Source organism: Microtus ochrogaster, chromosome 4 (genome assembly GCF_000317375.1).
Source record: "Microtus ochrogaster isolate Prairie Vole_2 chromosome 4, MicOch1.0, whole genome shotgun sequence".
Classification (NCBI taxonomy): domain Eukaryota; kingdom Metazoa; phylum Chordata; class Mammalia; order Rodentia; family Cricetidae; genus Microtus; species Microtus ochrogaster.
In genome coordinates this window covers 45,142,536-45,169,803 of record NC_022011.1, presented here as the reverse complement: position 1 = coordinate 45,169,803, position 27,268 = coordinate 45,142,536, and the positions used below count along the sequence as shown (strand labels likewise).

Sequence of the window (27,268 nt, the reverse complement as noted above, 5' to 3'; positions counted from 1 at the left end):
ATTGGCACTCAGCACTGCCTTTCATGAAATAACCTGGGCGGGCCTCAAGTTGAAGCATCGAGTTGAGCTGAGCAATAATTAGTTTCTTGGAGGGCCAGCTCCTCAGAGCCCCGGGACCCATCCCCTGTAGGGGCTGTTCACCACCACAGCGACACCAGCGACACCAGCGACCCAGACTTCCAGACAGCCCTGCTGGGTAGACGGCAGGCTTTACCCTCGCCTGCACCCCAGGCTTGGCTGTCTCTGCCTAGCCACTGAGAGCACACACACACCTGGTAAGCCAGACAGAGTGGCCTGAGAACACTGAGTGTCTGCCTGGCTCTGTTGCGACACTGAGTGGGACAGGACTAGAGGTGACTGCTGGAGCTGGCTCACCACAAGACTTTATTGCAGACAGGGACACACAAGACACCAAGTGCACATCACCCCAAGTAGCATCGGCCCCGCTCCATTTGCCCATGGAGTGTTGCTCTGACCCTCAGAGCTCCACCCCAGCCCCAGGGCCCCACTGCGCCCACCGACTTGAACACCTGCCCTGCTCATCACAGCTAGACTCAGGTTGGACCCCTCCCCCACCCCAGTTCCACAGCAGCCTGACCCCAGGCCTCTGGACTGATGGATCTCTGCAGTGGTGGGGCCACCACAGGGCCGGAGAGCCTTCCCCAAAGGCAGATGAAGAAACGGAGGTTCTCGGAGGCCCCCAGACCATTGGTTCCGTGTTGTTTAGCACAGTTCTGGGCTCCACGAGTCTTCTGCCAGCATGTTACTCCTCTCAAATCATAGCACGGGATTAGGTCAGCCGTGGTCATTGCTCTTGCCCCTTGTCCACATCTCCTGCCTCAGGGCCAGCCATCTTGATTGGAGCTGGAAGGTCACACTGTTGCTCACAGACTTTCTGGTCATCCAAGGCCCTATTCTCTCCCAGGAGTGCTCCTTGGGGAAAGGACCTGTGGTAACCATGGCCACAGACTCCCGTGCAAAACCAAGAGGTGACAAGGATGAGGGGACAGGGAAGCAATGGGCATCGATGATGCTACTTCTACCAGCAAACACTAGTCCCCACTCACATGAGCCACTGATATCACAGGAGAGGCACACGGCTCTAACCTGATCTTCCACCAGCCCAGGCTTTGGGGGGGGGGGGGGGAGACAAGGCGCTGTCCACTCGCGGCATGCTGGCTAAGTGTCATTGGCATGACACGGGTGTAGCCGGTTTGAGGCCTTCAGTGGAATCCACGGAGTCAGCTTAGGCTTGGAAAGAAGTTTTGATGGTTTGCAGTTGAGACAGCCATGTTGCCAAGACCCTGCCCCAGAAGGAAAGCAGTGTGGCTTGGCCAAATGACATCATGGGACTCACTCGGGTCAATTTGACAATTCCATTGTCAAACCATTATCTAGTGTGTCAGTGACCACAGCCTGGTGATATCGTGTCTCGGTGGACTTCACTTGTCCCCCAAAAGTTTTCCCAGCATTCCTGCTTCCTGTGGGCACTCTGATCACGGGTGACAGCCATCTTGCACAGACATCAGACCGGTGAACTCAAACCAGGGATGGAGGCTGTGGCCTGGTGTCTGGGACAGCGATCTCATCTGCCTTTGGGGGGTGTACACTAGGAAGGTGAAGGCAGGCCTGTTGGCCTGGCCTCTCCCACTCTGAGGGGCTTTATGCCCACTTAGACAATTTGGCAAAGCCACACCCCCTCAAGTACCCGCCTGGCCTGGGGGAGAGCCTGACATCCCCGGGGCAGTGGTCGGGCTCTGAAGGGTTACTGTCTCCAGTGTGACCAGACAGGGATGCATGTCACCAGCTGCCCCCGTCGGGATGGACTTCAGCTCCTGTGTTCTGCAGCCCAGCCCTGGCCAGGAACCCATGCCTCCTTTGCATGCTCACATCTGTGAGTCCGTTAACATCACACTCGCGGGAGTTTGTTTGATGACACATCAGAAAGTGCTCAGCACTTCTGAGCAGCGATGACAGCGGCACTGGCAGCAGCGGCAGCATCAGCACCGGCCTCGGTGGTGGGTAGTGTCTGCCAGGCCCCACCTCTGTGATGAGACTCAATGCCGGAACAGAGAGGGAACGACAAGGGACTTCCCTGTGCGTCCCTTGTCCTGTCAGAACTCTGGCTAACTCTGGGCTGGACCCACGTTTCTTGTCACCAGCTGGGGACCAAGTAAGCAATAACTGTCCTTGTCCAGTACCTAAGATGGCTTTGACCCTCACAGAAGACCCAAGGCCCAACATGAGGGACTGAGCAGTGGGATTCAGGCTTTGCTCCAAGTCTGGTGGAAGGGAAGGGTCCCTGCCTGCCTGCCTGCTTGCCTGCCTGCCGGTGTCCCGTTCTCCTGCCAGAGGAGGGTCACCATTGCCATCCTACCTTCCAGCCTTTTCAAAGCTTCCCACAGAACGTGGAAGCTGCTCAGCTGCCAAGCAATGCTGGGGCTGCAGCCTGCCTTCCTGGGAGATCACCTGTAGGGGGCAGTAGTGGGGTGCAGGTCCAGGTGTTCAACCTGCTTGTTGGCTCTAGTCTCCTGCCCCATTAGGCCCTAATGGCAGTACCCATCATCACCAGCAGGGGGCAGCCTCTCTGCAGAGATGGCAGCCTTAGGCCCTGTTGAGTCCCGGGTTTGCTCGCTTCCCCGGGCTTCTGGGAGGATACTGGAGGCAGTCCAGGGAAGTTAGCAGAGCATAAGAGTCTAGCATAGTCCCACCCCAAGAGGCTCTCATTGGCTTGGGTCAGTCCTGCCCTTGCCCCAGAGGCAGGCAAAGTGGGACAGAAGCCATGGCTGTCATGCAGGGGGCCGGATAGACCTCGTCTCAGTGCGGAAAAAGCAGATGAGCTTTGAAAGCAGCCAGGATAGAAACCTCTCAGGTCTGCAGAGGCCCAGGGAAGGATGGCCTATAGGGCTGGCCTCGGTCTTAGGACTTGAACTTTGTAGACAACTGTGCCCAAGGCCAATTGTGCACAAGACAAAACCAAGCAATGTTCAGCCCCAGCTATTCAGGGTGTCTGATAAGAGGTGGGGTCTCCAGGCCCAGAGGGAGTGGGGCTAGGGCAGGCAGACATCACAAGGCCTGAGCCTTCCACTTGGGTCTGCTGAAGGGGTCTGGAACGCTGGTTGACCCCTGCTCTTGATGTTCTCACGAAACCAGGGAAAGTGGGCGGAGAGGGGGTGCTGCCCTGCCAGGAGGCAGCAGGCACAGCACGAGGGCCAAAGTTGGGCAGGTGGAATTTTGGGGTTGCCAAGTGCCAGTCCCACTGAAAGAAGGGAGATCATGTTAGCTGATAGAGGCCTGGTGTGAAGGAGTGCCCCTGGCTCTGGGGTGTCAGGGCTGGCCCTAAGGTCCTAATGAAGAGCAGGTCAGCCATGCACAGGAGGGCAGAGAATGCTCTTGCAATGGCGGGCATGGAGCGGGCATGGGGTGAGATGTGCGGGGACCGGACATAACCAGAGGACACCAGGGCTGGACAGGCTGCCAGCCTAGCGTTCCTCTCGGACCGGCCGGATCTTCATCTCTGAGAACTTGAGCGAATACTGCCAACCAGTCCAGGAGGACCACTCGACACCGTCGGCGTAGGAGGCGTGAGCACCACGCAGGTACTGGCCGTTGAGGTTGGATGTGTGGCAGTTGCGGTACCACCAGGCCCCTCGGTAGAAGGCAGCACAGTTGTTCTCCGAGTGGTCGCTGTCCCGGTCCTTGGTGGTGAACCTCATGCCGCTGTGCTTGAGAAGGGAGTCACCTGCACGGTACCCACAGAGGTGACACAGGCCCCAGAGCACCGTCCACCCGCCGTGCAAGCTTGGGTGCTCATATGTACCCAGGCAGCTCCCCTGCCACATGCGTGCCTTCCGGCCGTCCCCATGTCCAGGCTCCCTCTACCCTCCCCCCAGCTCTCTGACGCTCCATTCCTTCTGAGGAAAGCCAGCCCAGGGGTCTCATCTACAACCTAACGGCCCCACAGAATCCAGCCCCAGGAATCCCCTGGCTCCAGCTCCGGACTCAGCTCATTGCTCTGTGAAATGTGGAAATGTGGGAACTAACCCAGGCTCCATAGGGCTGCGGGGTGAAGTCCCGATAGGACTTGCAGTCTAGATCCCGACCCCAGAGGGCAAAGGCCCAGCAGGCCACCTCTCCCTGCTGCACTGTGAGCCTCACCTGCAGTGCCTGAATAGTCGGCCACCGTGAGTGGGTACCCATCCTCCTCAGGGTCCACAGAGAACAAGCCCACGCCAAAGCTCCCATAGTGGGCATAGGCAGTGCCATTGTCAAAGTCTTCTAGGTCCACATGAAGCTCATAGGCTGCTTGTGTGGTCAGGGCATGGATCCGCTTGAGCCCTGAGGAGGGGGAGGGGGAGAAAGATGGAGCAAGTCAAGGGATGCAGGAGATGCCCCTCCCACGCAAACGGAGCTGGGCGCCTATGATCAGGACAGCTGCCAAGTGCGCTCTGCACTCTGGGCCACTCCCTTTTCCCTACAGGCGTGATTTTGGCAGAAGCAGGAGACTTAGTTGTCACGCCTGGTTTTCTGTGTTCACTTTATGGCGGGATGCGCTCTCCGATGCGGTGTGTGTTGGTGTCTCACGCGCGTATGTCAATGCCAGGTGTCCTCTGTCCCGCTCCACCTTATGTTCCAGACAGGGTCTCTCACTGGAGCTGGAGCTCACGGACGCAGCTTGGCTGCCTGGACAGAGAGCTCCAGGGCCTCCTGCCCGTCTCTGCCTCCTCAGAGCGAGGATTACAGGTACATGCCACTGCACCTAGTTTTATATGGGTTTGGGGATCCAAATTCAGGTCTTCTTTAGTGTCCGAGCCATCTCCACTGTCCCCCAGTTGTAGAGGTGACAACAGATAGAGAGCTGGCCAGAATTTGAAGCTCAGACAGGGGTGGTGGCACCCTCACCCGAACCTGGCCTCTGTGCCTTTGCACGTGCTGTTTCTCTACTGTCCCTCATGACCCTGCCACCATCCCCTGCAGCCATAGGAAGGTGGCTGGCCTACCATACTGATCCAGGCACCCTCTTCTCCCATTCATCATTCTGGTTCTAGCTGGTTCCTTGTGAATTTCCCTGCCAGTTTGGTTCCCTAAACACAACTCTGCAGTCATCGGTTGCTGCGACCCCGGTAGGCACAGTGGGACCTGGTGTGGCCCGCGCTCAATAGGTATTTCTCAGTTCACAGAGCGAAGGCAGTGCCTGCTTGCTCTGCTCTCCCCAGGTCCTGGTTCTGCACAGCCTCCTCCCCTTCCTCCCTGCCTCTAGTTCTCCCTCCCATTTCCCTGCCCGCTGGCCCTTGGGTCATGCAGGGTCTCCCACAAACTGGGCACTTCCCTGCCTTCCCCATCAGCTCTTGATTAGGGGGGCATTTAATTAAACCTCACAGGTTCGCGGTGCCTAAGGCGATCCATCGGCCCCTCCCCATGGGCCGGTATTTGGGTTACTGTGTGCGCAGTTTTGTGAACCCTTCTCGGCTCAGCCTTGTCTCCTTGCCAGGCAACCTATAGCCCATCACAGGGTCCCTGTGCCCCCTTTACCCCGCTCAGAGCTGCTGACTCTGTTCAGCCCAGAGACCTGCAGGATGCAAGGATTGGGAGCTGCAAGAGCAGGCAATCCCACCACATCCTGCCTCCCTGCCTGAGTTGCTATCCCAGAGCCGGTGGCGTCCAGGCAAGCCACTCTCTCTCTCTCTCTGGGCACGGCTTGCACACCTGTTGTGTGCAAGAGGGGCTGATGGATAGATGCGCAGGCAGCAGGGGGCAGTGACAACAGTCCCCACCCGGAAGCTGGCACCATTCTAAGAACCTCCTGCATAGTGATCAATCAGGCACCATCAGAACAGGCTTAATTACAGAACCTCAGCATGGCCAGTGACTAAGCCCACTGCATGCTGCCCAGAACTGGCTGGTGCGGGGAAGGACGCGGCAAGGCAGGCAAAATGATTCCCTATTGTATTGGACAGAGAAGGAAGGCTCGGAGAGGTGGAGTCCCCCAGCCAGATCACACAGCTGGTGAGCAGCAGAGCTGGGATCTGAACCCAGGCAGAAGGGCCCAGACTCTTTTCTTCAGGCCCAGCCAGGAGAGACTGCATTTCCCAAGGGTGCTGAGAGATGTCCTTTCCCATCACTACATGGTCACCAGGGCTCAGAGACCTGCAGTCCGTATGCCACAGCTGGGGTTAACAGTACTGGACTCTGGACACCGCTCTCTAGTGCCTGCTGGGGCTGCTGGACAAGCTGCTAGCAGTGGGCAGGGCCTCTGAGATTGGTCTCTCTTAGTGCTCTCTCCCTCCCTTCCTCAGCCTCCTGTCTTACTTCAGGAAGCTCCAGCTCTCCATGACCTGGGATTTCTGCCTGCCGTGTCTCTGATTCCCTGTGCACACAGTAACGCAAATGAATTGGGAGCTGAGGCAGCCCAGTTGTCCCCCAGAGTGACAGAGGACCCAATACCAGTAACACACGGTCACCCCAAGGCTCAAAGAGCTGAATCTAAGACACACCACACACACACACACACACACACACACACACACACCACACATACACACAAAGGGGCTGACTAGATGCCTCCGTGGGTAGAGGTGCTGGTTGCCAAGCATGGCAACCGAGTTCAATCCCTTGACACAGTGGAGAGCTGACTCCCATAAGTTATCACCCGACCTCCACACGCACCGTGGCACCCACATGTGAGTGTACACATATACACACACAATAAATCGCAACAAACAAAATTAAATTAAAATACAAAACAGAACAAAGAAATGAGATTTAAAAACATGGTAAGTAGTGCCTGAGGTATGACACCTGAGGTTCATCTCGCACACGTGTGCACACACACACATACACACTCATACAAACATACACATCTACCTGTATTCATACACCCACTCCACATACACACACAAAAATTAAAACTTCAGGAAATAAACAATAGTGGGGGAAAAGCTAAGAGGTAAATTAATGGGAGCGAATTGTGGTGTGTATCCATAGCCACGGTATATAAAGAGCAACCGTAAGTCAATAGGAACAGGGGAAGCCCCCAGTGAGAAGGTGACCGAGGGGCAGAGAAGCAGAGGTGAGGCCATGGGGAGGCTGGAGCCCTCCCAGTTGACATTCTTGTCAGGGCGCCTCGTCTGCAGAGCTAATCAAAGCCTTGCTTAAATGCTTCCTCCCCCACCTTCTGCAGCTGCTGATAGATTTCAATTAAGATGCCAGTGAGCAGTGAGGCGCCAACCCTGATCCAAGCTTATGGGCGGGAAGAGGGAACAAGGCCTCTAACTGGCTGCCACTGCTTTTTCCTTTCCTTGGGGTGGGTGAGGAGGAGTTTCCTACCCGACCGTGTTCACGGTCCCTTCTACAATATCATCAGAGCATGCCAGACTTCCCCTGGAGCCTGCCTGGGCTCCTCATACCCAGCTTATCCAGTGGGACTGTGGCCCCACCTCTTGAACCTCAGGTTCATCGACTGTAGAAGGGGATGATGGGAAGAGAACCGCTCTCCTAGCTGGTGTGAGGCCCCAGGGACCCATGTGTGGCATGAGCTCTCAGTAAACTCCGACCATGATCTAAATGGTGTGTGCCCTCTTCTCACAGAGAGTCCCCATCTGTCACCAGGATGGGGCGGGTCCTGCCCTTCTAGAGCCCTGGTTAAGGAACACGGACTTAACCGATGCTGTGGGTCAGCATGCTACTGACTTATGGGCACCCGTGTTCCTCCACCCTGCCATGGGTCCTGCCTTTCCCATGGGGAAACCTCTGCACAGGATCTCGGCCCCTCAGGGGGTGTATGGAGTTGAAAGTGCTGAGTGGATTGGCCACTTTCTGGGGGTGGCACACTCAGCATCCCCAACATGACTACTGCTGACTCTGAGGGCAGGCCAATGCCTTGGTTAGCCCCAGCCCTCCTAACACCCGAGATGGGGCCCCTGCACGCACCAAGGGCTGAGGGAGCCGCTAGATAGTCCCCAGAGAGGTCAAGGCTTCTTGCTTCAGACAAAGGGTCTCTGGGGGACTAGGGAGCCTAGGCATCCTCCATCTGTCTGCCTCTTCTGTCTTCCCCATTTCTGATTCCCACGTGTTTAGTTTGCACTTCAGCGTGCACTTGGAGATCAAAGGACGATTTGTGGAAACCAGCCCTCTTCTTCCACAGGAACGTCCTGGGGACTGGACAACAGTTCTCAGGCTTGTGGCCAAGTAATTTATCTGCTGCCTTATCTCCCTGGCCTATTGGTTTTTTTTATTACTATTGTTTTTGAGACAGGGTCTTAATATGTTGCACCATTTAGCCTGAAAATCCTATGCACACCAGGTTGGACTTAAACTTGTAGCAATCCTCCTGCCTCAGCCTCTCTAGTGCTGGGATTACAAACATGAGTCATCATGTGTAGGTGTTATTTTTATTTTTCTCGCTGGTCTTGAAGGTTAAGGCCAGCACAGGCCTGGAATTGGGGTCCTCCTGCCTCCTGGGTGTTAGGGCCACTCCACCCAACTGTCCCCGTCATATTTAACAGCTCCTGTCTGCAGGACCCACTTGTATAATATTCTTCAGTTAGCTGGCTCTATTCTCATGGTTTTGATCTCTTGAACCTCCCGAGACTGGGATGGGATCCATTTACAGAAAGGCAAGGAGCAGGCAGAGCATGGAATGTGCCCAGCGTGGGGACACTTACCCAGCCAGTGCTCCCCCGTGAGCTTGCCAAAGCCCTCCCGGTATGCTTCCCAGCCTCGGAAGAAATTCACAGAGCCGTCCTCCCGGCGCTGAAACACCTGCAAGGGGAAGGGAAGGTAAGCACGGGAGCCACTGCCTCAGGACCCACGGCCCCTAGGTTCCCGCCCTTTCCCACAGGCTGCCCACAGGTAGAGCACGTGGGTGGGGACCAGGCCTTCCACTTCCCTTAACAGCTCCTGGCTCTGGGACGTGGAGCAGATCAGGATCTCAGGAGCCTGTGTTAGCCAGAGGCAGGCCTGACTGACCCACCACAGCTCCCTGGAATGTCCCTGCAAGGGGTCACCATGGCAGGGCAGGCAGGGGGGCGCCTCAGCTCCCAGGCCCAGCCCCCCTTCTGCTGTGGGATGAGGGCAGGGGCTCCGGCTGTGGCTCAGCTGGTAAAATGTTCGCATGAGCTCTGGGGTTTGTCTCTGCCTACGCCAGGCATGGTGGCACAGCCGTAGCAGGCAGAGGCAGAAAGAGCAGAAGTTCAAAGTCGTCTGTGGCTATGCTAAAAATCCAAGGTCAACTTGGGCTTCACGAAATGCTGTCTCAACTAAAAGAGAAAAAGAAAGTTAGACAAGGGGAGGGGGAGTATGCTTGGTTGCGGTTTTTATAGGTGGTGGTGTCTGCTTTATTTTTTGAGACAGGGTCTCACTTTGTATTCATCTATCCATTGCTATGGAACTCACTGTGCAGCCCATAGCAATCCTCCTGCCTCAGCCTCTCAAATGCTAGGCACACACTACCAGAATCAGTCCATTCTCAAGTTTTTAAGCAACCCTCACCTTATACTTGGCCCCCAGATTCCCACCTCTCACACTCCTGTGTAGAGACCAAATCACCAAGGGGTGTGGCCTGGGACCCCTGAATCCAAGCCACTACTCAAAGGAGGCCCAGAATCCCAAAACAGGCTTCGGGTGTGACTCGGGTACCAACCAGCCGCCGAGCCGCCAGAGCCGCCTCTGTTCTTTTTAATAACATTCTCCATTTGGGAGTGTGGAGTCCCATTGGTTAAATTGCCTTGAAATAAGGACGGTGCTGGTCCCGGCCTAGCTGACGAGTATTTACACGATCGCTGACAGTCCCGTTCCGGGGCCGCCGGGCCCACGCCGCCTTTCTGTTTAACAAGCCTTTTCCTGCTCATTTGCAGAGGCAGCGCCCACTTGCCTCCATCTGTGTCTGCGTCTGATGTCAGAGCTCTGGCTGCTACTTTCATTACTAAGCAGCCCGGTTCCGGCAGCTCGGAACCGCCCGGGTGCCCGGGCGGAGCAGCGGCGTCTGCTCGCGAGATGCACCGGGTCCCCAGAGACCCGTCAGTCACAGGCAGTTGGGCAGCTCTGACGTCACGGGCTGGGGGAAAGATGACACTTTTTTCCTACTGCCCCGACCTGGTCCTGAAATTTGAAGTCCTCAGGAGGGACCCGCTGGATGGAAGGAAGTTCGATAAGGCTGGGGAGATCTGAGCCGTGTGGAGAGCCGTATTGACGGCCCGCACATTGGGACCCTGAGCACGCGCCCTTTGAAAGGCTTAATCCTGGCAGAAGCTTAGGCCCTCTGGAAGGCGAAGGCGGCAGGCGGACTGAACCTGCTTCTGTTGGAGGAGGAGGAGATCAGCGGGAGCCGCAGGCTGGAAGCCCCTGGAAGGCTCACCTCCTACTGGAGGCCCTAAGGCCCCCACCCTGGGGACTCAGTTGAGGGTCTAGACACCAGAACGCGGCTGCTGCACAGCCTCTGATAGCAAATCCTTTGCCTCTCTAAACCTGTTTTGTCATCCGTGAAAGACCATGCATGGGCTGTGAGGACCCAAGGGTGTGGATAGAGGCACAGTAGGTGTGCCGTCACAGCTAGCTGGGCAAACATGAGCCGGGTAGACCTGGCCACAGTCCGCTTTGCTACCCTCTGTCCTACCCTGATCTCTCTGCCCAGTGCCAGCCCCGCACATCTCCTCCCCAGCTCTCCTGTGTGTGCTTGCTGCTACACGTCCAGACCCAGTCAGACTCTGGGGAAACAAAGTCCACAGCACAGGGTCCAGACTCTGCCCTCAGGGACCTTGGGGTAGGAAAACGCAGACAGGCTGGTGTGCAGGGCACTCTCGACCACCATACGCAGGACACAGAGCAGAGGAAGAATAGGTCTGCACAGAAACATGCAGCTCCTACAGGGCAGAGTCCTGGCCCTCACACTGGCCTGCCCCGTAGTTCACAGCATCCCAGGACCTCCACAAAGGACACCTTGCCTAGAGTGAAATGAGAAGTGGGGTGCCAGACTTCCAGTTTCCCCTGACACACCAGGGAATGAAACCCTAGTGGAGACCAAACAGGGAGGCCTGGTGTGGAGAGGGATGTCAGAGAGGAAGGCCAGAGAGGAAAGAGCACCTCTCACAGGCAGCTGGGCCCAGCTCAGGCTGCAGGTTGCAGTGAGGACAGCTGAGCCCCTCCTGAAAGGCAGAGGAACCACTGAGGTTTCTGGATGGAGCCTCCCAGTTCCACACCCCATCCCCAAGGAGCTCAGAGCTGGGGGCCGGTCCCAGCCTCCTCTTCAGATACTCTGCAAGGACAACAGTCCCAAGTTCCTGATCCTGCCTTTTCCTAACCCTAAAGGGCACAGAAAGGAGCGTCCAGGCCATCAGACCAGATGGTGCTGAGACCATCACTTCCCTCCATGGCACCTGCTGTTCGCTAGACTCCTCCTCCAGCACGGACAGGGTCTGTGTTTTCCTCTGTGTTCTGTTTGTTATGGAAGGCGGAAGCGGGGATAGTGGCAAGGTAGCAGCTCACGTCCTCAGCCACTGTCCTACCAATGTCTGAGCTGTCGGCCACCACACTGTCCCCACTGCACCGTGGACTCCACCTGAACGGTCACCTGAGGCAGACACATACACCCTGGGCCCACCAAGGTCGCTTGCTAATTTTCTACCCAGCAAAGGGGCACCGAAATTAAGAACGGCCAACAGTAGCCGGGTGGTAGTGGCACACGCCTTTAATCCCAGCACTCGTGAGGCAGAGGCTGGTGGATCTCTGTGAGTTTGAGGCCAGCCTGGTCTATAAGAGCTAGGTGCAGGACAGGATCGATAGCTACAGCGAAACCCTGTCTCAAAAATTTTAATAAATAAATAAATAAATAAATAAATAGGCCAACATTCTCATTAGATTGTTAAATTTGACCCTGTAGAAACCAGGGTAGACCTGGGGAGATAGATCAGTTTAGAGTTGCTGGCCTTGTAAGCATAGGGCTTGAGTTCAAATCCCTAGCACCCATGTAGGAAACTACGTTTGGCTCTCTGCACCTTTAGTGGCTGCACTGGAGGACGGAGATGGGATCCCAGGAGCTTAATGGCCAGCCAGCCTCAGAGAAACAAGTTTCTGGATCAGTGAGAGGCCTTGTCTTGAAGCAATAACATGGGAGGCAACAGAGGGAGACATTCAGTGTCCCCGAGGGTCTCAGCATCACAAGCATTGGCATGCACACCCACAAATCCGTGTGAACACACTATGCACTTGTATGTGCACATATATACACAAAGCCAAGGCAAGTGTGAGGGCACAGGCTGGGGAGGAGAGAGAGTGGATCCCTGGGGCTGAATGGCTAATCTTCCCTACTTGGCAAGCTTGATGACAAGGTCTCAAATTAAAAACTGGGCACGGAGCCGGGCGTTGGTGGCGCATGCCTTTAATCCCAGCACTTGGGAGGCAGAGGCAGGTGGATCTCTGTGAGTTCGAGACCAGCCTGGTCTACAAGAGCTAGTTCAGGACAGGCTCCAAAACCACAGAGAAACCCTGTCTCGAAAAACCAAAAAAAAAAAAAACCTGGGCATGGTAGCACACACCTTTAATCCCAGCACAGAGGCAGGAACTCTGTGAGTTCAAGGCTAGCCACAACTACATGGCAAAATCCTATCTCAAGGGGCTGGAGAGATGGCTCAGTGGTTAAGAGCACTGACTGCTCTTCCAGAGGTCCTGAGTTCAATTCCCAGCAACCACATGGTGGCTCACAGCCATCTATAATGAGACCTGGCGCCCCCTTCTGGTATGCGGGCACACATGGAAGGCTGTACACATAATAAATAAATCAAAAAAAAAACCCTATCTCAAAAAAAAAAAAAGAGCACAGAGCATCAAACATTGTTCTCTAGCCTCCACATGTGCTTGCACACACATGAACATGCGTGCACATAAACAAAGAAACCCTAGCACTTGCCAACTTGGGCATTGCAGTTGGGCTGAGATATACACTGTGACCCACCTCTTGAGGGGCCCCCTCCGCCATGACTTTGGAGATGGAACTTTGAGATCTTCGGGTCAGGGCTCAGATGTCCACTTCCCACCCCCACACCCAGACGCACAGTTTACATTGGACGCCAAGGCTGCGGGGGAATAGGTCGGCTGAGCCGGTTCCCACTGTGCCCTCTTCGGTTCCACTCTATTCGATTTAAAAAAGTAGCGTTGATCGCAACCCCAGGAAATTGATTTCGCCACCTGCCAATGGATCCAGGCCCACAGTTTAAGAACCGTTGCCGTCAAGTTCCTGGGTTCTGCCAAGGGCCATGCAAGCCACAGGTCGAATATCGAGTGGCTGAGTGTCCCCGAACTCACGCTGACACCCACTGCTGCTCAGTACATAGCCTGACAAATGCCCAGAGGTCCATGTGGCTCAGGCTAGCCAGGTGAACAATACCAGGTGCCAGGCACGCGGGAGTGCTTCGTCAGGCTCTGAGGCCCAGGGCAGACCGCAGCTGTGCCTTTAGAGCTCTGGAAATCAGCTGGAGTTTAGTATCAGCGACAGGATGTGGGCTTATATTAGAAAACGAGGATCAGCTGGGCAGGAGGATGCCAGCCACGGGCCTGGAGTGTCCCACTCCTTCGGCCCCAGGCCTCCCAGGTAGACAGAGGCCGAGGAAGCCAAGGCCAGAAGCAAAGTAGTTATTGATCAGCTCTGGGCCTGCACTGGGTGTTGGCCCAGCTCCTGGGCTTCACTGGGCTTCCTGCTGGAAGGCAACAGAGAAACACTCACCTACGCCGGGGCCTCCTGGGCCGGTGCCATGAGTGGGAAGGCAGACAGCGCGTGTTTTCTTGGTTCGGATTCTTAAAACCCGGCCTCCTACCGCCACTGGCACAGCTTGGAAGTACCACCCGGGGGCTCTGCCAAGGAGGCATGTGGTCCACATGGTCCTGCAGACGGTGCCGGGTGATTTCAAAGCAGAATCAGCAGCTACACCCGATGCAGTGGACTGCTCTGAGAGGCTCAGCAGAGCCAGAGGGTCCACATCAACATGGCTGTGCCTCCTCAGCCTCCCTCTCTACAAGCCTGGGCCTGGTGGAGGCTCCAGAATAACCCTGGCCCTTTCCATGCCTGCAACAGTACCGAGGACAAGGAGCTGGTATCCTAAGTATCCAACAGATGGCATGGGTCTCATACCACAGTCACGGGGGGGGGGGTTCTCCCATCTAGCAGTTGGCGAGACCAACGGGGAATGTGTGTGACCTTTGAAGTTTGAGGTGGTCAGAGATCGAAGATGGCAGGGCACTCCCTGTGGAGATCTCCTGTGGCCCTGGTGGATGAGCAACTCAGCCTGCACACCTGGATTCCAGCTATCTCTCAGCTCCAGGGAGCATTCCAGGGTAGCACCTAGGGGCCACAGTACTACAGCCTCACCTCAATCACTTCCCAAGTTCCGGCTTCTCCCCCGGAATCATGGCTGCCATGGAGCCTGATGAGAGCTGTCAGACATGGAGTACAGCATCCAGAGAGCTGGCATTCCCCAGAGACAGGCACAAACGGGCCCACAGACACAGCATGGCTGCGTTCAACCTCTTGGGCCTGCGCCTCAGTTTCCTCGTCTATTACATGGAGAGTCTAACAGCCCTATGCCCCAAAGTTTATAGGAGGAATCAGAGTGCTTGTTCAAGAGCCAGGGACGCAGCTCAGATGGTAGAGCGCTCACCTAGCACGCGTGAACAAAGTCCAGGTCCATCCTCAGCACCTGGGGGTGGGGAGAAGTGCCCCAGAAACCCCAACCCTTGGGAGCTGGAGGCAAGAAGACCAGAAGTTCAAGGTCATCCTTGGCTACACAGCAACTAACTTTAAGGCCAGCCTGGGTTACATGAGAGCCTGTCTCAAAACCAAAACAACACACAGTGCTAGTGTACAGCATTGAGCACCGTTCAAGGATGCTCTAAGCACTTGGGAACCCCCTCTGTGGAGACCGGGGTGCTCAGGGAGGTAGCTGTGCTGGGAAGTACAATGGGTGGCTTGAAGAACCAGAGGATGGAAGGGTGCTCCCCCACAGGCCATGATCCTGGGGCAGCGGTGGTCCCCTAAACCTTAGAATGTCTCCAGGAGGGGGCACTTTTGATCTTCCTATTCTGTGGGGCTGGGGACAGGCAGGGGCCTCAGCCAGCCTCCCAGACCTGCCCAGTAGGTGATTCTGGGAGTAGAGGCAGGAGGAGCCAGGGAAAAGCTCAATTCTTACTTTGCAAGAACAAAGAACTTGGAGGAATCCCTAAATGTGTCCTACCTCCACGGAAGGCTCTGCCCGCTTCCTGAGGCTTTCTGACTTGGGATAAGTTCTGAAACCTAATCTTTCTAAGCCATGTTTTCCCCTCCTTGACCTCTTTCCTTGCTCCTGAAGATAAGTCAGCAAGAGCTGATAGCACACAGTAGGTCTGACAACTGCCCCAAACCAACTGATAGCACACAGTAGGTCTTACAGATGCCCCCAAACCAGCTGATGGCACACAGTAGGTCTTACAGCCGCCCCCAAACCAGCTGATGGCACATAGTAGGTCTGATCACCACCACAAAATCAGGTTAATGGCACACAGTAGGTCTGATCACCACCCCCAAACCAACTGATGACACACAGTAGGACTGATCACCACCCTCAAACCAGGCTAATGGCACACAGTAGGTCTGATCACTGCCCCCAAACCAACTGATGGCACACAGTAGGTCTGATCACTGCTCTCAAACCAGGCTAATGGCACACAGTAGGTCTGACCAGCTGCCCCTCCAAAAGCAGCTGCTGGGTCCAGAAGGAAACGGCCCACTCCTTGTTTGTGACTGGAAATGGTACCCCCGGACTTGGCACCCTGCCACATTTCTCGGGCTTGGCAGCCACTGCCTGCCAATTCTGGCAAAACACTGCTCCGAGCTGCCATTTGTCAAGTGCTGGGCTGAGCGGTTTACATGTTGCTCCCCATGGACACCGTGCACTACCCGATGGACACCAGAGTTGGGGAACTTGCCCTTCTCTGGGTGGAGGAAGCCTCCTCTGCCAGATCAAGAGAACAGGAAGGGGTGGGTACCAGTCTCTCCAGTCACTGTGAAAGTGGGTGGGCTCTGGGAAGCTGCATGGGGACATTTCTGTGGCCCGTTGATGCCACAGCAGGTCACTGGCTCTCCTGAGGGGAGAGGGCTGGCCCTGGTCTCCCCTGCTAGTCTGGCAGCCTGGCCTCCCCAGCACAGGGTCCCCTGGAGCTTTTCATCTCTCTCTGCGCTGCCTGCCTGCCAGGATCCTTTGAAGTTCTACAGGGAGGGCAGGACATTCCTCCTACCCCACAGCCTATGGAGGAGAGAAGAGGATGTGGGGAAGGGGGGCTTCCTCTTGTGTGGAGCCAATTAAAGGCATATCTGAACCCGTGACCCCACTCACTCAGTGGGAAAATGCCTGGTGGAGCAGGCTGCAGAGCAGGAGGGGTCAGGGTGCACCAGCCAGGTGGGGTGGGATGGGGAGTGTGTGTGCCTGTGCAACAGTCAGGTGGGGTGGTGTGTGTGTGTGCCTGCATGTGCCTGTGCAACAGTCAGGTGGGGTGAGGTGGGGTGTGAGTGTGTGTGTGCCCATGCATGCCTGTGCAATAGTTAGGTGGGGTGAGGTGTGCATACACCCTGAGTCCTTGCTGGAGATGTGGGACCCACCCAAGAGTACACAAAGATAAGGCTTTGGCAATGGCAGGATGTCCTTCTCCCCTGCCCAGGGAGGGGAAGGTCTCCATCTAAGACGTGCTACAGTGTGGGGACAGTGTAGGTGCTGTGCCAAGCCCAGGTGATCATAGAGACCACAATTCCTGCCACCTAGGACAGAGGTAGTAACCTGTGACAGGCGCAGGGAAGGGGTGTGGAAATGAGCCAGGGTGGTCAGAGGTCTCCCAGAGGACATGGTGAAGGTTAGTCTGGCCCAGTGGGGAAGGTCTCCCATCTGGGTCACAAGAACGACCATGGCTGCCCTTCCTCGTCTTCTGGAGTAGGGGCAGGTGTCAGGTTCAGCCGTGTCCGCGATGTTCCGTCCCACACCTACCCACACAGTGACCATGGGGCAGCTCACAGAGGCTGAGTCAGGGGTCACGTGAGCCTAAAGGTCACCTTGAAGCATAGTCTATCCACCTGCTCTGAGGTCTTTCCAACCCCAGAGTCCCAATGGCACTGTTCCCACATGGCACCCCACTTCCAGAAGCAAGGACTCGGGGTCCATGGAACTCATGCTTCAGAGTTTTTCCCTATTCTCTCTGCACCTTGCCTGTCAGGGGCACCCCTCCCTGTGGAAACCCCATGATACTGAGAACTTGCTTGAGTTCTCCAGAAAGAGCCCAACCCCTTGGACCCACAGGTACCACTGCTCCTGTGCCCTGACGCAGACCCTCGTCTATCAGGTATGCCAGCAATCTGAACTGCCTTAGACCCTGAATAAGACTTGCGGCTCCCACTGAGCCCCATCACCAGGTCTCTGGACTAAGATCAGGGCCTCTCCAGTGACCCTCAGCTTTGACACAAGCCAGCTCCCTTGTCCATCTGCCCTCCCAGCCGAGAGCTACTCCGCCTCATTCCCAGCTGGCTCCCTGTGGCTGGGGCTCAATTAATTGCTCAGTAACAATTAATTGCACCGACTTGCCTCAGGAGGCTTGGGTTTTCCCTGGCCAGGCTGGCTGGGTAGCAGAGGCAAACCTCTTGCCATCTCCAGACTACCCTGCCGGCCTTTGGGTGTAGAAAACGCATAGGGGGCAAAGCCAGCTAGGAAGTGGTCTTCAAAGGGCAATAAGCCTCTCGGACTGAGCCTGTCCTTTCTACTCCAGTCTCTAGAGGGCAGGCTGTGACAGAGGCATCTACTAAGGGTCTTGGGGCCCTGCACAGCATCCAGTCTGCTGGGGATGACCATGCTGTGCTGGGGCCCAAAGCTGGGCAGTTTTGATGGGGAACCTAATGAGGATGGATGACCTGAGAGGCCAGCACCCTCCCCAACAACAACTGAGCGTCCAGGAGATTCTGCGTGGCAGGGCGGTGATGCTGACAGGTGCCCGCAGGCATCTGGGGGAAGATTGCTTCTGACGGAAGCCAAATGGATATGAACGTTTACTGGCCACACAAGCACTTTGCAGTCCGCTCCGGCCTCTCCTGCAGAAGCCCCGTTCAGGCATGGCGACTTCAGGTCTAAGCCAGGCACTGTTCCTCACCCATCCCTGCTAATCGTCCCTGAAGCCAAGGCCGAAGGAATTACCAGGCCCAGAGCCTGACTGACTTCCCAGGAGATTGAATTCAATTCGGCCTGAGTATAAGAGAGACGCTCGGCCATGGCAGAGCCTCAGCCAGGCACAAGCCCATCCTAACCCTTAATTCTGATTTCTGGGCCTGGCAGGGGCCCTCTGACTGTTCTGCCTGCCTAGGGATCCCAGAGGTGGAGGCCATAACTCAGACTCTTTGCAGTTAGGAAAACAAAAGAGCTTTTAACCCCAGACACGGATCCGGTACATTTAAAAGCTCTCCCCCAGAGCCTGAAGACAAGTTTAGAGATATGTCCATCTTCGGGGTCTCCAGGGATCCTTGGTTGCACTCAGACTGGTTCCTAATTGCAGACTCTGCCACGCTCCTTCCTTGCTCACTCTGTCCCCCGCCCCCATATCTCCATCTCCCCTCTGCTGGGGACACTGACCCTTTCAAAGCTGATTCACGCTGCCTTGCCCTACAAATCCCAAGCGCTCTCCTGAAAGACTCCCCACCCCTCTGCTTTGTAGTTTTATCTCAGCCTCAAACTTCCCTATCAGCCTAGACCTCAAACACCAGAAACAGCCAGTGCCAAGGGTCTTGGGTAAGCAATGGAAGCAGCCCATGTGAGGCCAAGGTCAGACATATGGAGAGAGATTGGATGGCCACTGGGAGCCGCTGGGAATGCATCTCCCTGAACCACGTGAGGCCTGACGTGAGGTGGAGTGGTATTAAACATCTGGGTTACTGTGGTGGCCTGTGGCATCCCTAGGGTCAGGCCCATGAGAAAGATGCTGACTGGTTTCCAGGTTATCCTGAACCAGAACCCTCACTACCCCCAAGAAGCACAGAAGTGGACTTTGCAATTTCCTAAAACAAAACAAAGCAACATAAAACCTTCATGAGCCAGGCATGGTAGTGCACACCTTTAATCCCAGCACTTGGAAGGCAGAGGCAGACAGATCTCAAGTTCAAGGTCATCGTGGTCAACAGAGTGAGTTCCAGGACAGCCAGGGCTGTGCTGACAATAAGCAAACAAAAACCAACCAAAAACTGCGTGTGTGTGTGTTCGTGTGTGTGCGTGCGTGCATGCCTGTGTGCATGTGTGTTCATGTGTGTGCGCACACGGGCTAAACTGCATGCCTGTGGAGGCTTCCGCGTGACCTCGGGTGTCTTCTTCAATAGCTCCCACCTTATTTTCTTGAGACAGGGTCTCCCTGAGCCTGGAGCTCGGGGATTAGCCAGACTGGCTGAGCTGCAAGCTCCAGAGCCTCCTGTATCAGCCTCCCCAGAGCTGCGGCTCCAGGCTTGAGCAGCCAGACGCAGCTCTCCCATGGGGCTGGGTATGGACACTGGCTATCCTGCTCATGGGGCTCACACTTCGCTGACTTGGTATCTCCTCAGCTTTGGAGGTTTGGCTTGAGTGCAGGTGAATCTGATTAAAACTGTTAAATGCAGATTTCCAGCGTGGAAATGTGACCCCGCCATGGGAGGGGGCGTGACTCTGAGTGACTGGCTGGGCAGCTTCGAAGTCACAGTGTCTAACACTCAGTGGTCGTAGCCTGGGACACTGGAACGCATATCAGGCCAAGCTCAGTCCAGCAGGGAAGTCTGTCTGTTCCCTGCCCAGTGACACTGACTGACCTGGTGTCTCCTGTCTCCCTCCAGCACATTCCATGTCCTCCTATTGGCCACTTTCTGGTGCTCGCCTTCCAAAACTCTAATGCTGTGGCCAGAGACATGGCTCAGTGGGTAAGAACCTGAACAGCTCTTACAGAGGACTGAGGTGGCTCACAGCTGTCTGTAACTCTAACTCAGGAGATCTGACGGGCTCTCTCACGGGCTCTGATACTCACATATACATGCCCTACATGGATACACGCAAGTGCACAGAATTAAAATAAAAATCAAAGCTGGTCGGCGGTGGTGCACACCTTTAATCCCAGCACTTGGGAAGTAGAAGCAGACGGATCTCTGTGAGTTTGAGGCCAGTCTAATCTATAAAGCAAGTTCCAGTACAACCAGAGCTACATAGAGAAACTTTGTCTCGAAAAAACAAAATAAATAACAATCTTGTGAAGAATCAGGACTCATAGAACTTAAGTAACTTACTTAAGACCACACAGCAAAAGCTGCATCATTGCCAGATCCGCAGATGGATGATGGAGACCAAACATTACTTAATAGGTCGCACTGCCTCCTGAGGAGAGGGCCTCCACACACGTCTGCAGACACTTGAGGATGAGCGACCCAGATCTGCCCCAAACAGCCAGACCACTGCTGAAGTTTCATCCCTTCTCTCCCAGGACCTGCCGTGTCCCCCAGCCTCATCTTCTGTGCCAAACACACCAGCTGACTCTGTGCCCTGAGAATGTCACCTGGTCTTCACTGCCTGCACTCAAAAGCCCCACCCACGCTCCAGGTACTTCACGGGCCTAACCCAGGCTGCCCTGTGCAGCTTCCAGCCTGAACCCACACACACGCTGAGCCCCTCGACTGGACGGGGCAGGGATTTTCCCATCTCTCTACTGCCAAGGTTTGCAATGCACAGTAGATATTCGCTGTTCAAGGGAACCTAGCCAACCCCAACACTTCGTTCGGCACAAGGAAAAAGGGATTTGTATTTTATTTATTTATTTTTGGTTTACACAGCTCTGGTTTGTTGAAACTATTTTGTTTATTGTTTTTGTTTTGTTTTTGTCCCTAGCTGTCCTTGAACTCGCTCTGTGGACCAGGCTGACCTCAAACTCAGAGATCCACGTGCCTCTGCCTCCCAAGTTCAGGGATTAAAGCTGTGGGATTTGCATCTTTAAATTGTCATACAGCTGTCAATGGCTCAAAGGCGGCTGGGAGGCTGGCTCTTGAGGGGGTTGGAACCCAGCAGTGTGGGAAAGGACTTGCAAACTCATTTCCTGCAGCAGCAGCAGCACCCCTCAGCTCTAGACCAGGACACCAGGTCACAGTGCACAGGACGGTCCCTGCCTGCTGCCTGTGGTTTATTGTCCTTTGAGTAGTACTGAAGAACACCCGAACACTGTGAAATTCAGATCTCGGTGAGAACAGCCCAGTTAGTGAGACAAAGCCACACCCTGCTCCTTTTTGTCTTATTTCCCTTACAATGGCTCCTGCAGACATCAGAGCCTTCCGGGAGCCCAAGCCTCTTTTTCCTGCCCGGTGCTCTGCAAACAACAGGTCAGGCTTGCAGGATGCATGAGCCCCACTATCTCAGAGGAACCTCTGGGTACCTGTGGCTGCACCACCCCTGCCGCCTGGAAGATTCCCATTCTCCCACCATCCAATCAGGCAGACACAGGAGGAAAAGGGCACCTACCCTGAATAGAGAAAACAGAGCTATCCAGTCCACGTGAGTGACAGGGCCCTGGACATCTCCATCCCTAGACCTCACCCCACTCCGAAGCACAAACACCCTGAGAACCAAGGCCTGGGTGCTCAGTGCTCAGGAGCTGCGGCACCTCTGACCCTGTTTCTGCTCCCTGGGAGCAGACTCGCCTGGTGTTTATGGGGAGTGGACAGAGTTTTAGGCAGAGCACATTGAGCAGGCTGCCTCTACCGATGTCTGCACAAGCCAGACTCACCGTCCAGCCTCCGCCGTCGGTGCGCATATCACAGTAGACCTGGAATCCAGCGGGGTAGTGAGTGGGGAAGACGGAGTAGACACCATCGTCCTGCTGTCCACTCAAGAGAACATCCAGGCAGTCCCGGGGCCGAGAGCCTGTGACAGGGGAGCCACATCAGGGTGACGGTGTCATCCCTACCCTCCAGAGAGGTCCCCAGTTCTCTCTGTCCACCTGAGGTCAAGAGCACAAGCTTTCAGATCTGGCTGGGCCCCTGGGGCCTTGCTTTTCCTTATGTGGAAAATGGGCTCATGAGAACGTCTGTTTTCTGCAGCAGCAGCAGCAGCAGCAGCAGCAGCAGCAGCAGCAGCAGCATGTCCTTCCTATCAGTCAAGGGGCAGGTGGTGGAGGATGTTAGACAACCCTCACTGCAACTCTCTTCCCTGGGACTGGGCCCCAGAGCCACCCAGAAACAGCAAGCATGTTTCACCCACCGTTAGCGCAGCCTCGGGGCCGGGCTCCTCTGGAAGGGGCCCTCTGAAGGTCAGCCTTGACACGGGGCCGGCCCAGTCCCCGCTCCCTCTGCAGAACCTCCAGGACATCACTGACAGAGTTCACCAGGTGAGCCATGTGGCCTTGGCTCTCGGAAAGAAGCTGCAGAACACAGAAGGCATTAGGGGAAACACAGACGTGGGGAGCCCCCTGCCAGCGAAGGCCTTCCCCTGGCTTGCCCTGGCTTCGGGGTCAGGTTCATGGCAGTTTGATGGGTCAGCAGAGCTGTAATGGGTTCGGAGGGCAAGGACTCTGCTGGAAGCCCGGCCACTTCTGTGCATCCAGCCCAGCGATGGGGACAGAGCAGCACCACACACCAGCCCAGCTCACCCACCGACCAGCTCCTCCTGAACCTGACAGCTATCTTCTGTCCCTGACAGGATGTCACAGGGGTCAGGCTGGCTTTTAACCTCTGATGCTCCTGCCTCTACCTCCCCAGTGTGGAGACTGAGGGATGCCATACTCAATATATGCTGGGAATCCTGCGGGGGCTTCCTGCTTCACGGGTAAGCACCGTCCACTGAACCACACCCCACACCCCAACAAGCCTTGGTTGTTAGGAGGGAGAGGAGTTATCGTCACCCCCCTAGCCTAGCTGCTGTGGGGACCTGTGACCACACACACAGCACCAGCGTGGCACAGGGCCCCTGTGGGGTCCTCGCTTCACCTTCCTGGTTACAATGCAACCCAGCCACTGTTCTTCTAACCACCCCCCCCCATGAGGAGGCTAAGGTAGGGGTGGCCCCCTGCCCTTGAGAAAATGGGCCTGAGTCTTGGAAAGCCTGGGCACGAGTCACTGGGCTCAAACTGGGCCCCTAACAAGGATGCCCGCTGTTTCCTTATCCACCTCCTATCTGCATGAGTCTCCATAGATGCCTGACATCCACCTCACAGGGCCCCCTAGTGCTCCAAAGAGCCAGGACTTGAAACCACTACCTCCACATTCCCAGAGGGAATTTGAAGCCTAGAAAGAGAAAGACTCCGCCAGGACACCGGAAATCAGGATTCATGCCATGCCTTAAGACAGACAGGTAGCAGGAAAGGCGGGAGCTACCACTGTGCTACCAACCCAGGTGTGGGCTGTGGCTCCAGTCCTGTGCCCCACCAGGTGTGTGACACCCTCCCTGCCCTGTTTGCAGACCAGGATGAGGAGCCCGTGTTTCTGGGGTGGACCATCACTACCACCTGTTCTCTGAACACTGCAGGCATGTGAGGTCACACAAACCCCTCCCGTTTTCCCCTCCATCACTGCTGGAGCGCAAAGAGCAGCATCGATTCCCCAGGAACCTCTTACTGTGCGGGCTGCCAGTCGGGTGTGGGGGTCCCCTGCATCCTCATCCTGGGCTTCAGGAGGCTGTGGGACCCAGCGGAGGGGGAGCTAGCGGGCAGCCAGCAGCACGAAGTAAGCTAGGTCTTGCTCACCGAACCTGTCACTCGCCAGATAATAGCCCATCAGAAAAAGAGAAAGAAATACACCCAGCCGGCAGTTTACAAAATATGATGCTTGGCTCGTCCAAAAGCTGGGCCCTGTGAAGCTTTAGGCCTTGTCGGTTTCCCCTCTGCTGAGCAGGTGATTCAATGGTCTCCAGGAGCATTGCAGTAGGCAGGGGGAGCCAGCAGCCCTTACCACAGTGACCTATGGTCAGGCTCCATGGAGTCCCTGCAGGGACACAGGCAGTGCTTGGTGAGGGGTGGCAAAGACCCCTCAGTAAATCTCACTGCCCAGCCCATCCTCTGAGTCACCACGGCTGTGACATTCAGCAGTTCAGGCACGGCCCCTCCCTCTCCCTGGCAGAGAAGACCTCGGTTTAAACTAGCAAATGATTACCACTGAAACATATAAACCTGCTCCGAATTAATAGGGAGTCAGTCCCTGCTCGCTGAGCCGCGCAAACCATCACGAGAGGAGCTGGCGGCGACCAGAAGCCGTGAAATCAGGGCAGCTGCTTCCAGCGAGGTTCAACAGTGAGCAAGCTTCCGCCAGGCCCTGCACCACTGAGCCTCAGTCTGCCCCTCTGCAGAGTGGGGTGACAAAGGCACCTGATCCTCGGGGAGTGAACCATAGTTTGCACTCACAAAGCGTCTTCAATGGAGGCTCCCTATGAACAGTCAGACGGAGCTGACGCTGATGGTGGGTGTCTCTACATACCAGAGGTCCGCTGAACCAAAACACCAGCCTGGGACCTCGTTTTACAGGTGGGAAGAACCCGCCTGGAGAGGAGATGCGACCCACCCAAGATCACCTGCAGCTAAGATGGACCCCACACTGTAGTCTCAAGTCAACAGGTAGAACTGCTACCCTTAGCTGGGAAGGTGAGCAACAGACTCTGGCAATTGTGGCTGTGGGGACAGAACCAAGGGTTGCAGGAAGGAGCTGCAAGACGTGGTCACGGGACACATGTGGCTTTCTGAATGATCCAGGATGAAAGACGCCTTGGATGGTCCTGTACCAGGCGAGTTATGGCACTGAAGACTGGGCCACTGTCCATGCATTTCAGGGGGGACATTCCAGCTCAGAGGGCTGTCTATAGCCAGCCTGAGCTCACCAGGGCTGAGTCTGGGGAAGGCAGTGTGGAGTTCCTGTCACCCAGATCCGGGAAATCTCCTCTTCTGCTGATGGGCTGGGGGGGGGGAGCAGCAGGAAGCTGACTGTATGTCCCCCGACCCAGGGACCCATCACCCCGTCAGTCACCCAGACAGAGTGACAAGGGCTATAATTTCTCCAGCTGCAGCCCTCAAGGGGAGGGAAGAGGGCAACTGCTCACGAGCTATGCAGTGACCAGATGCCTGGTCACCTTGGACGTCCAAACAAGAGGAGCACAGAAACAGCTGTGATGCTAGTGACCTGGGGTTGACTCCAGCCTGGAGGCTGAGTGAGGGTGCAGGGGCCCGGAGCTGGAGGCTGGGAGGGCATCCACGGCACACCGGCACCCAGGACACACGGGCACCACTTTCCAAGCCTCAAATGATTTGTTCTGGAAATCAGCAGAGGCAAGCGAGGCGTCCTGTGTCCCTCCTCCTCCAAGGAGATCTAGCCGGTGCTGAGGGCCTGCTGGCAGAGCCCAGACCAAAACCCGTCCCCCAACTCCATATGATCTTTGCAGGAACCTGGCTGGGTACCCGGCCTCGGGCAGTGGTGGGGGGTGAGGAGTTGGGAGCCCAAGCCCTGTCTCCCTGGAAAGCAGTGACAAGGGCGGGGAGGGTGCAGCTCCCTGGCAGGACATGGAGCTGTCACAGGATAGACCCGGAGCAAGCCTCACTCCTTTATCCCTCAGTTTGCAGATATGTGCGGTGGGGATGGGGTGAGGGGTCAGAGAGGCAATGTGGGCCTTTCTTGCAATGCACAGCCTCTCAGTGGGCCCGGGAGCCCCTCTAGCCCCGGGTCTACAAGGCTACAGGAACACCAGGAAAGTGTGGGGGGAGGGAAGCTGGATTGGGATACTGACCATGGATGTGAGAACACAACCCTCCACCACCGGAAAGAACTGAGACAACCAAGGCAGCAAACATTAGGCACTGGGCACATGGGCTAGCGACCCCGCCCCTCAAATCGAGACACCTTCCACCAGAAGGTATAGGTAGTTCCCACCCTTACCTGGATGAGGCGACCCTGCTCACTCTGCAGGGTGCTGAGGCCCTGGCCCAGCAGGCTGTGTCCCTTGCGCAGCCCAGCACATTCAGCTTGCAGCTCAGAGGCTCGGGCCAGCAGCCGGGGCAGCTGGTCAGCCAGCGTGTCCAGCAGCTCGGGGGCACCATCCAGCCTCGGCTGTGCCTGGTGCTCACTCAGTGCCCGCAGCACAGAAGTCTGCACACTCTCCAGACGGGCGAAGCTGTCGGTGAGATCAGGGCAGCGAGGGTCGATGAGGAGGCTGAGGTGGGAGCTGTCAGCCCTCTCCACGGTGACGAGGGCACTGTTGGCCCCAGCAGACCCTGTGCTGACGATGGGTGGCGGGGCCGTGCCTGGTGCATGGGCATGGTTCAGGAAGAGAACCGCCCCGGTGACAGCCACGGCCAGCAGCACTGCAAGGGACAGGAGCACTGTGCACAGCAGGTAGCTGCAGCTTGGTCTCTGTTCGTCAGCAACAGACACACGGACACAGACAGACAGACGGACAGGAGAAAGGAACACAAGTGTTAGGGGCCAGCCTATGCCTGTGACTCTGCTCAATGAGGCTCAGGAGTCTGGGAGGGAGCAGACCCCAGAAGAAAGCTGTGAGAGCAGAGAGGCCGGGGCAGGGAGCAGCAGGGGAGAGCACTGGTTCCTCACAGCTGCATGGAGCCATCCCTCCTACCTTGTTCTCGTCCTGGAAAAGGGCCCTGGCAGGACAAAGGCAGGACAGCCAGGCAGAGTTGCTCAGAAGCCACTCTGGTGAAGTTAGTGCTAACACAACACACAGACTGAGCCTCCCATACCAGGCAACCCTGAGTCGGAGTCACAGGGAACAAACTGGCAGAGCGGTGGCTGTAAAAATAGGGCTGGTGGGCCATGCTGTCCTAACAGTGGCTTAAGAACTGAAGTCAAAGCCGGAGTGAAATGGTGCCATCAGGTCTGGAGCGATGGCTCAGCATTTAAGAGCACTGACTACTCTCCCAGAGGACCAGCACCCACATGGCAGCTCACAACTGTCTGTAACTCCAAGATCTGAGACCCTTACACAGATGTATATACAGGCAAAATGTCAGTGCACAAAAAATAAAAATAAATTTTTAAAAAAATGGTACTGTCACTGTGTGGCGACAAACGCTTTGGGGACCCACTCAAGTCATTCACAGCCCCTGAACATTTATACATGGGAAAAACTGAAGCCCCAGAGAGGGCAAGGTACCTGCCCAGAGTCACACAGCCAATTAGAAGCAGCATTCTGATTGGACCCTGAGCTCCTGCTTTCTTGGTGGTGGGGGTGGAGTGGCTAGGCACCTTAACACTCTCTCTCTCTCTCTCTCTCTCTCTCTCTCTCTCTCTCTC

At 56.0% G+C, this 27,268-nt stretch overlaps 1 protein-coding gene across 1 annotated transcript in view; it reads right to left on the bottom strand.

Moving 5' to 3' along the window:
- Nucleotides 1-356: 356 nt before the first annotated feature.
- Fibcd1 (fibrinogen C domain containing 1) overlaps nucleotides 357-27,268 on the bottom strand; it is a 33,313-nt gene continuing 6,401 nt past the window's right edge. Inside the window, exons 2-7 of the mRNA XM_005346094.2 lie at nucleotides 25,898-26,371; nucleotides 22,245-22,404; nucleotides 21,772-21,908; nucleotides 8,664-8,760; nucleotides 4,159-4,338; nucleotides 357-3,742 (exon numbers count right to left, since the gene is read on the bottom strand). Of these exons, the coding sequence (XP_005346151.1) occupies nucleotides 3,483-3,742; nucleotides 4,159-4,338; nucleotides 8,664-8,760; nucleotides 21,772-21,908; nucleotides 22,245-22,404; nucleotides 25,898-26,371 (1,308 nt within the window). The 3' untranslated portion in view covers nucleotides 357-3,482. The remainder of the gene's footprint in view (nucleotides 3,743-4,158; nucleotides 4,339-8,663; nucleotides 8,761-21,771; nucleotides 21,909-22,244; nucleotides 22,405-25,897; nucleotides 26,372-27,268) is intronic.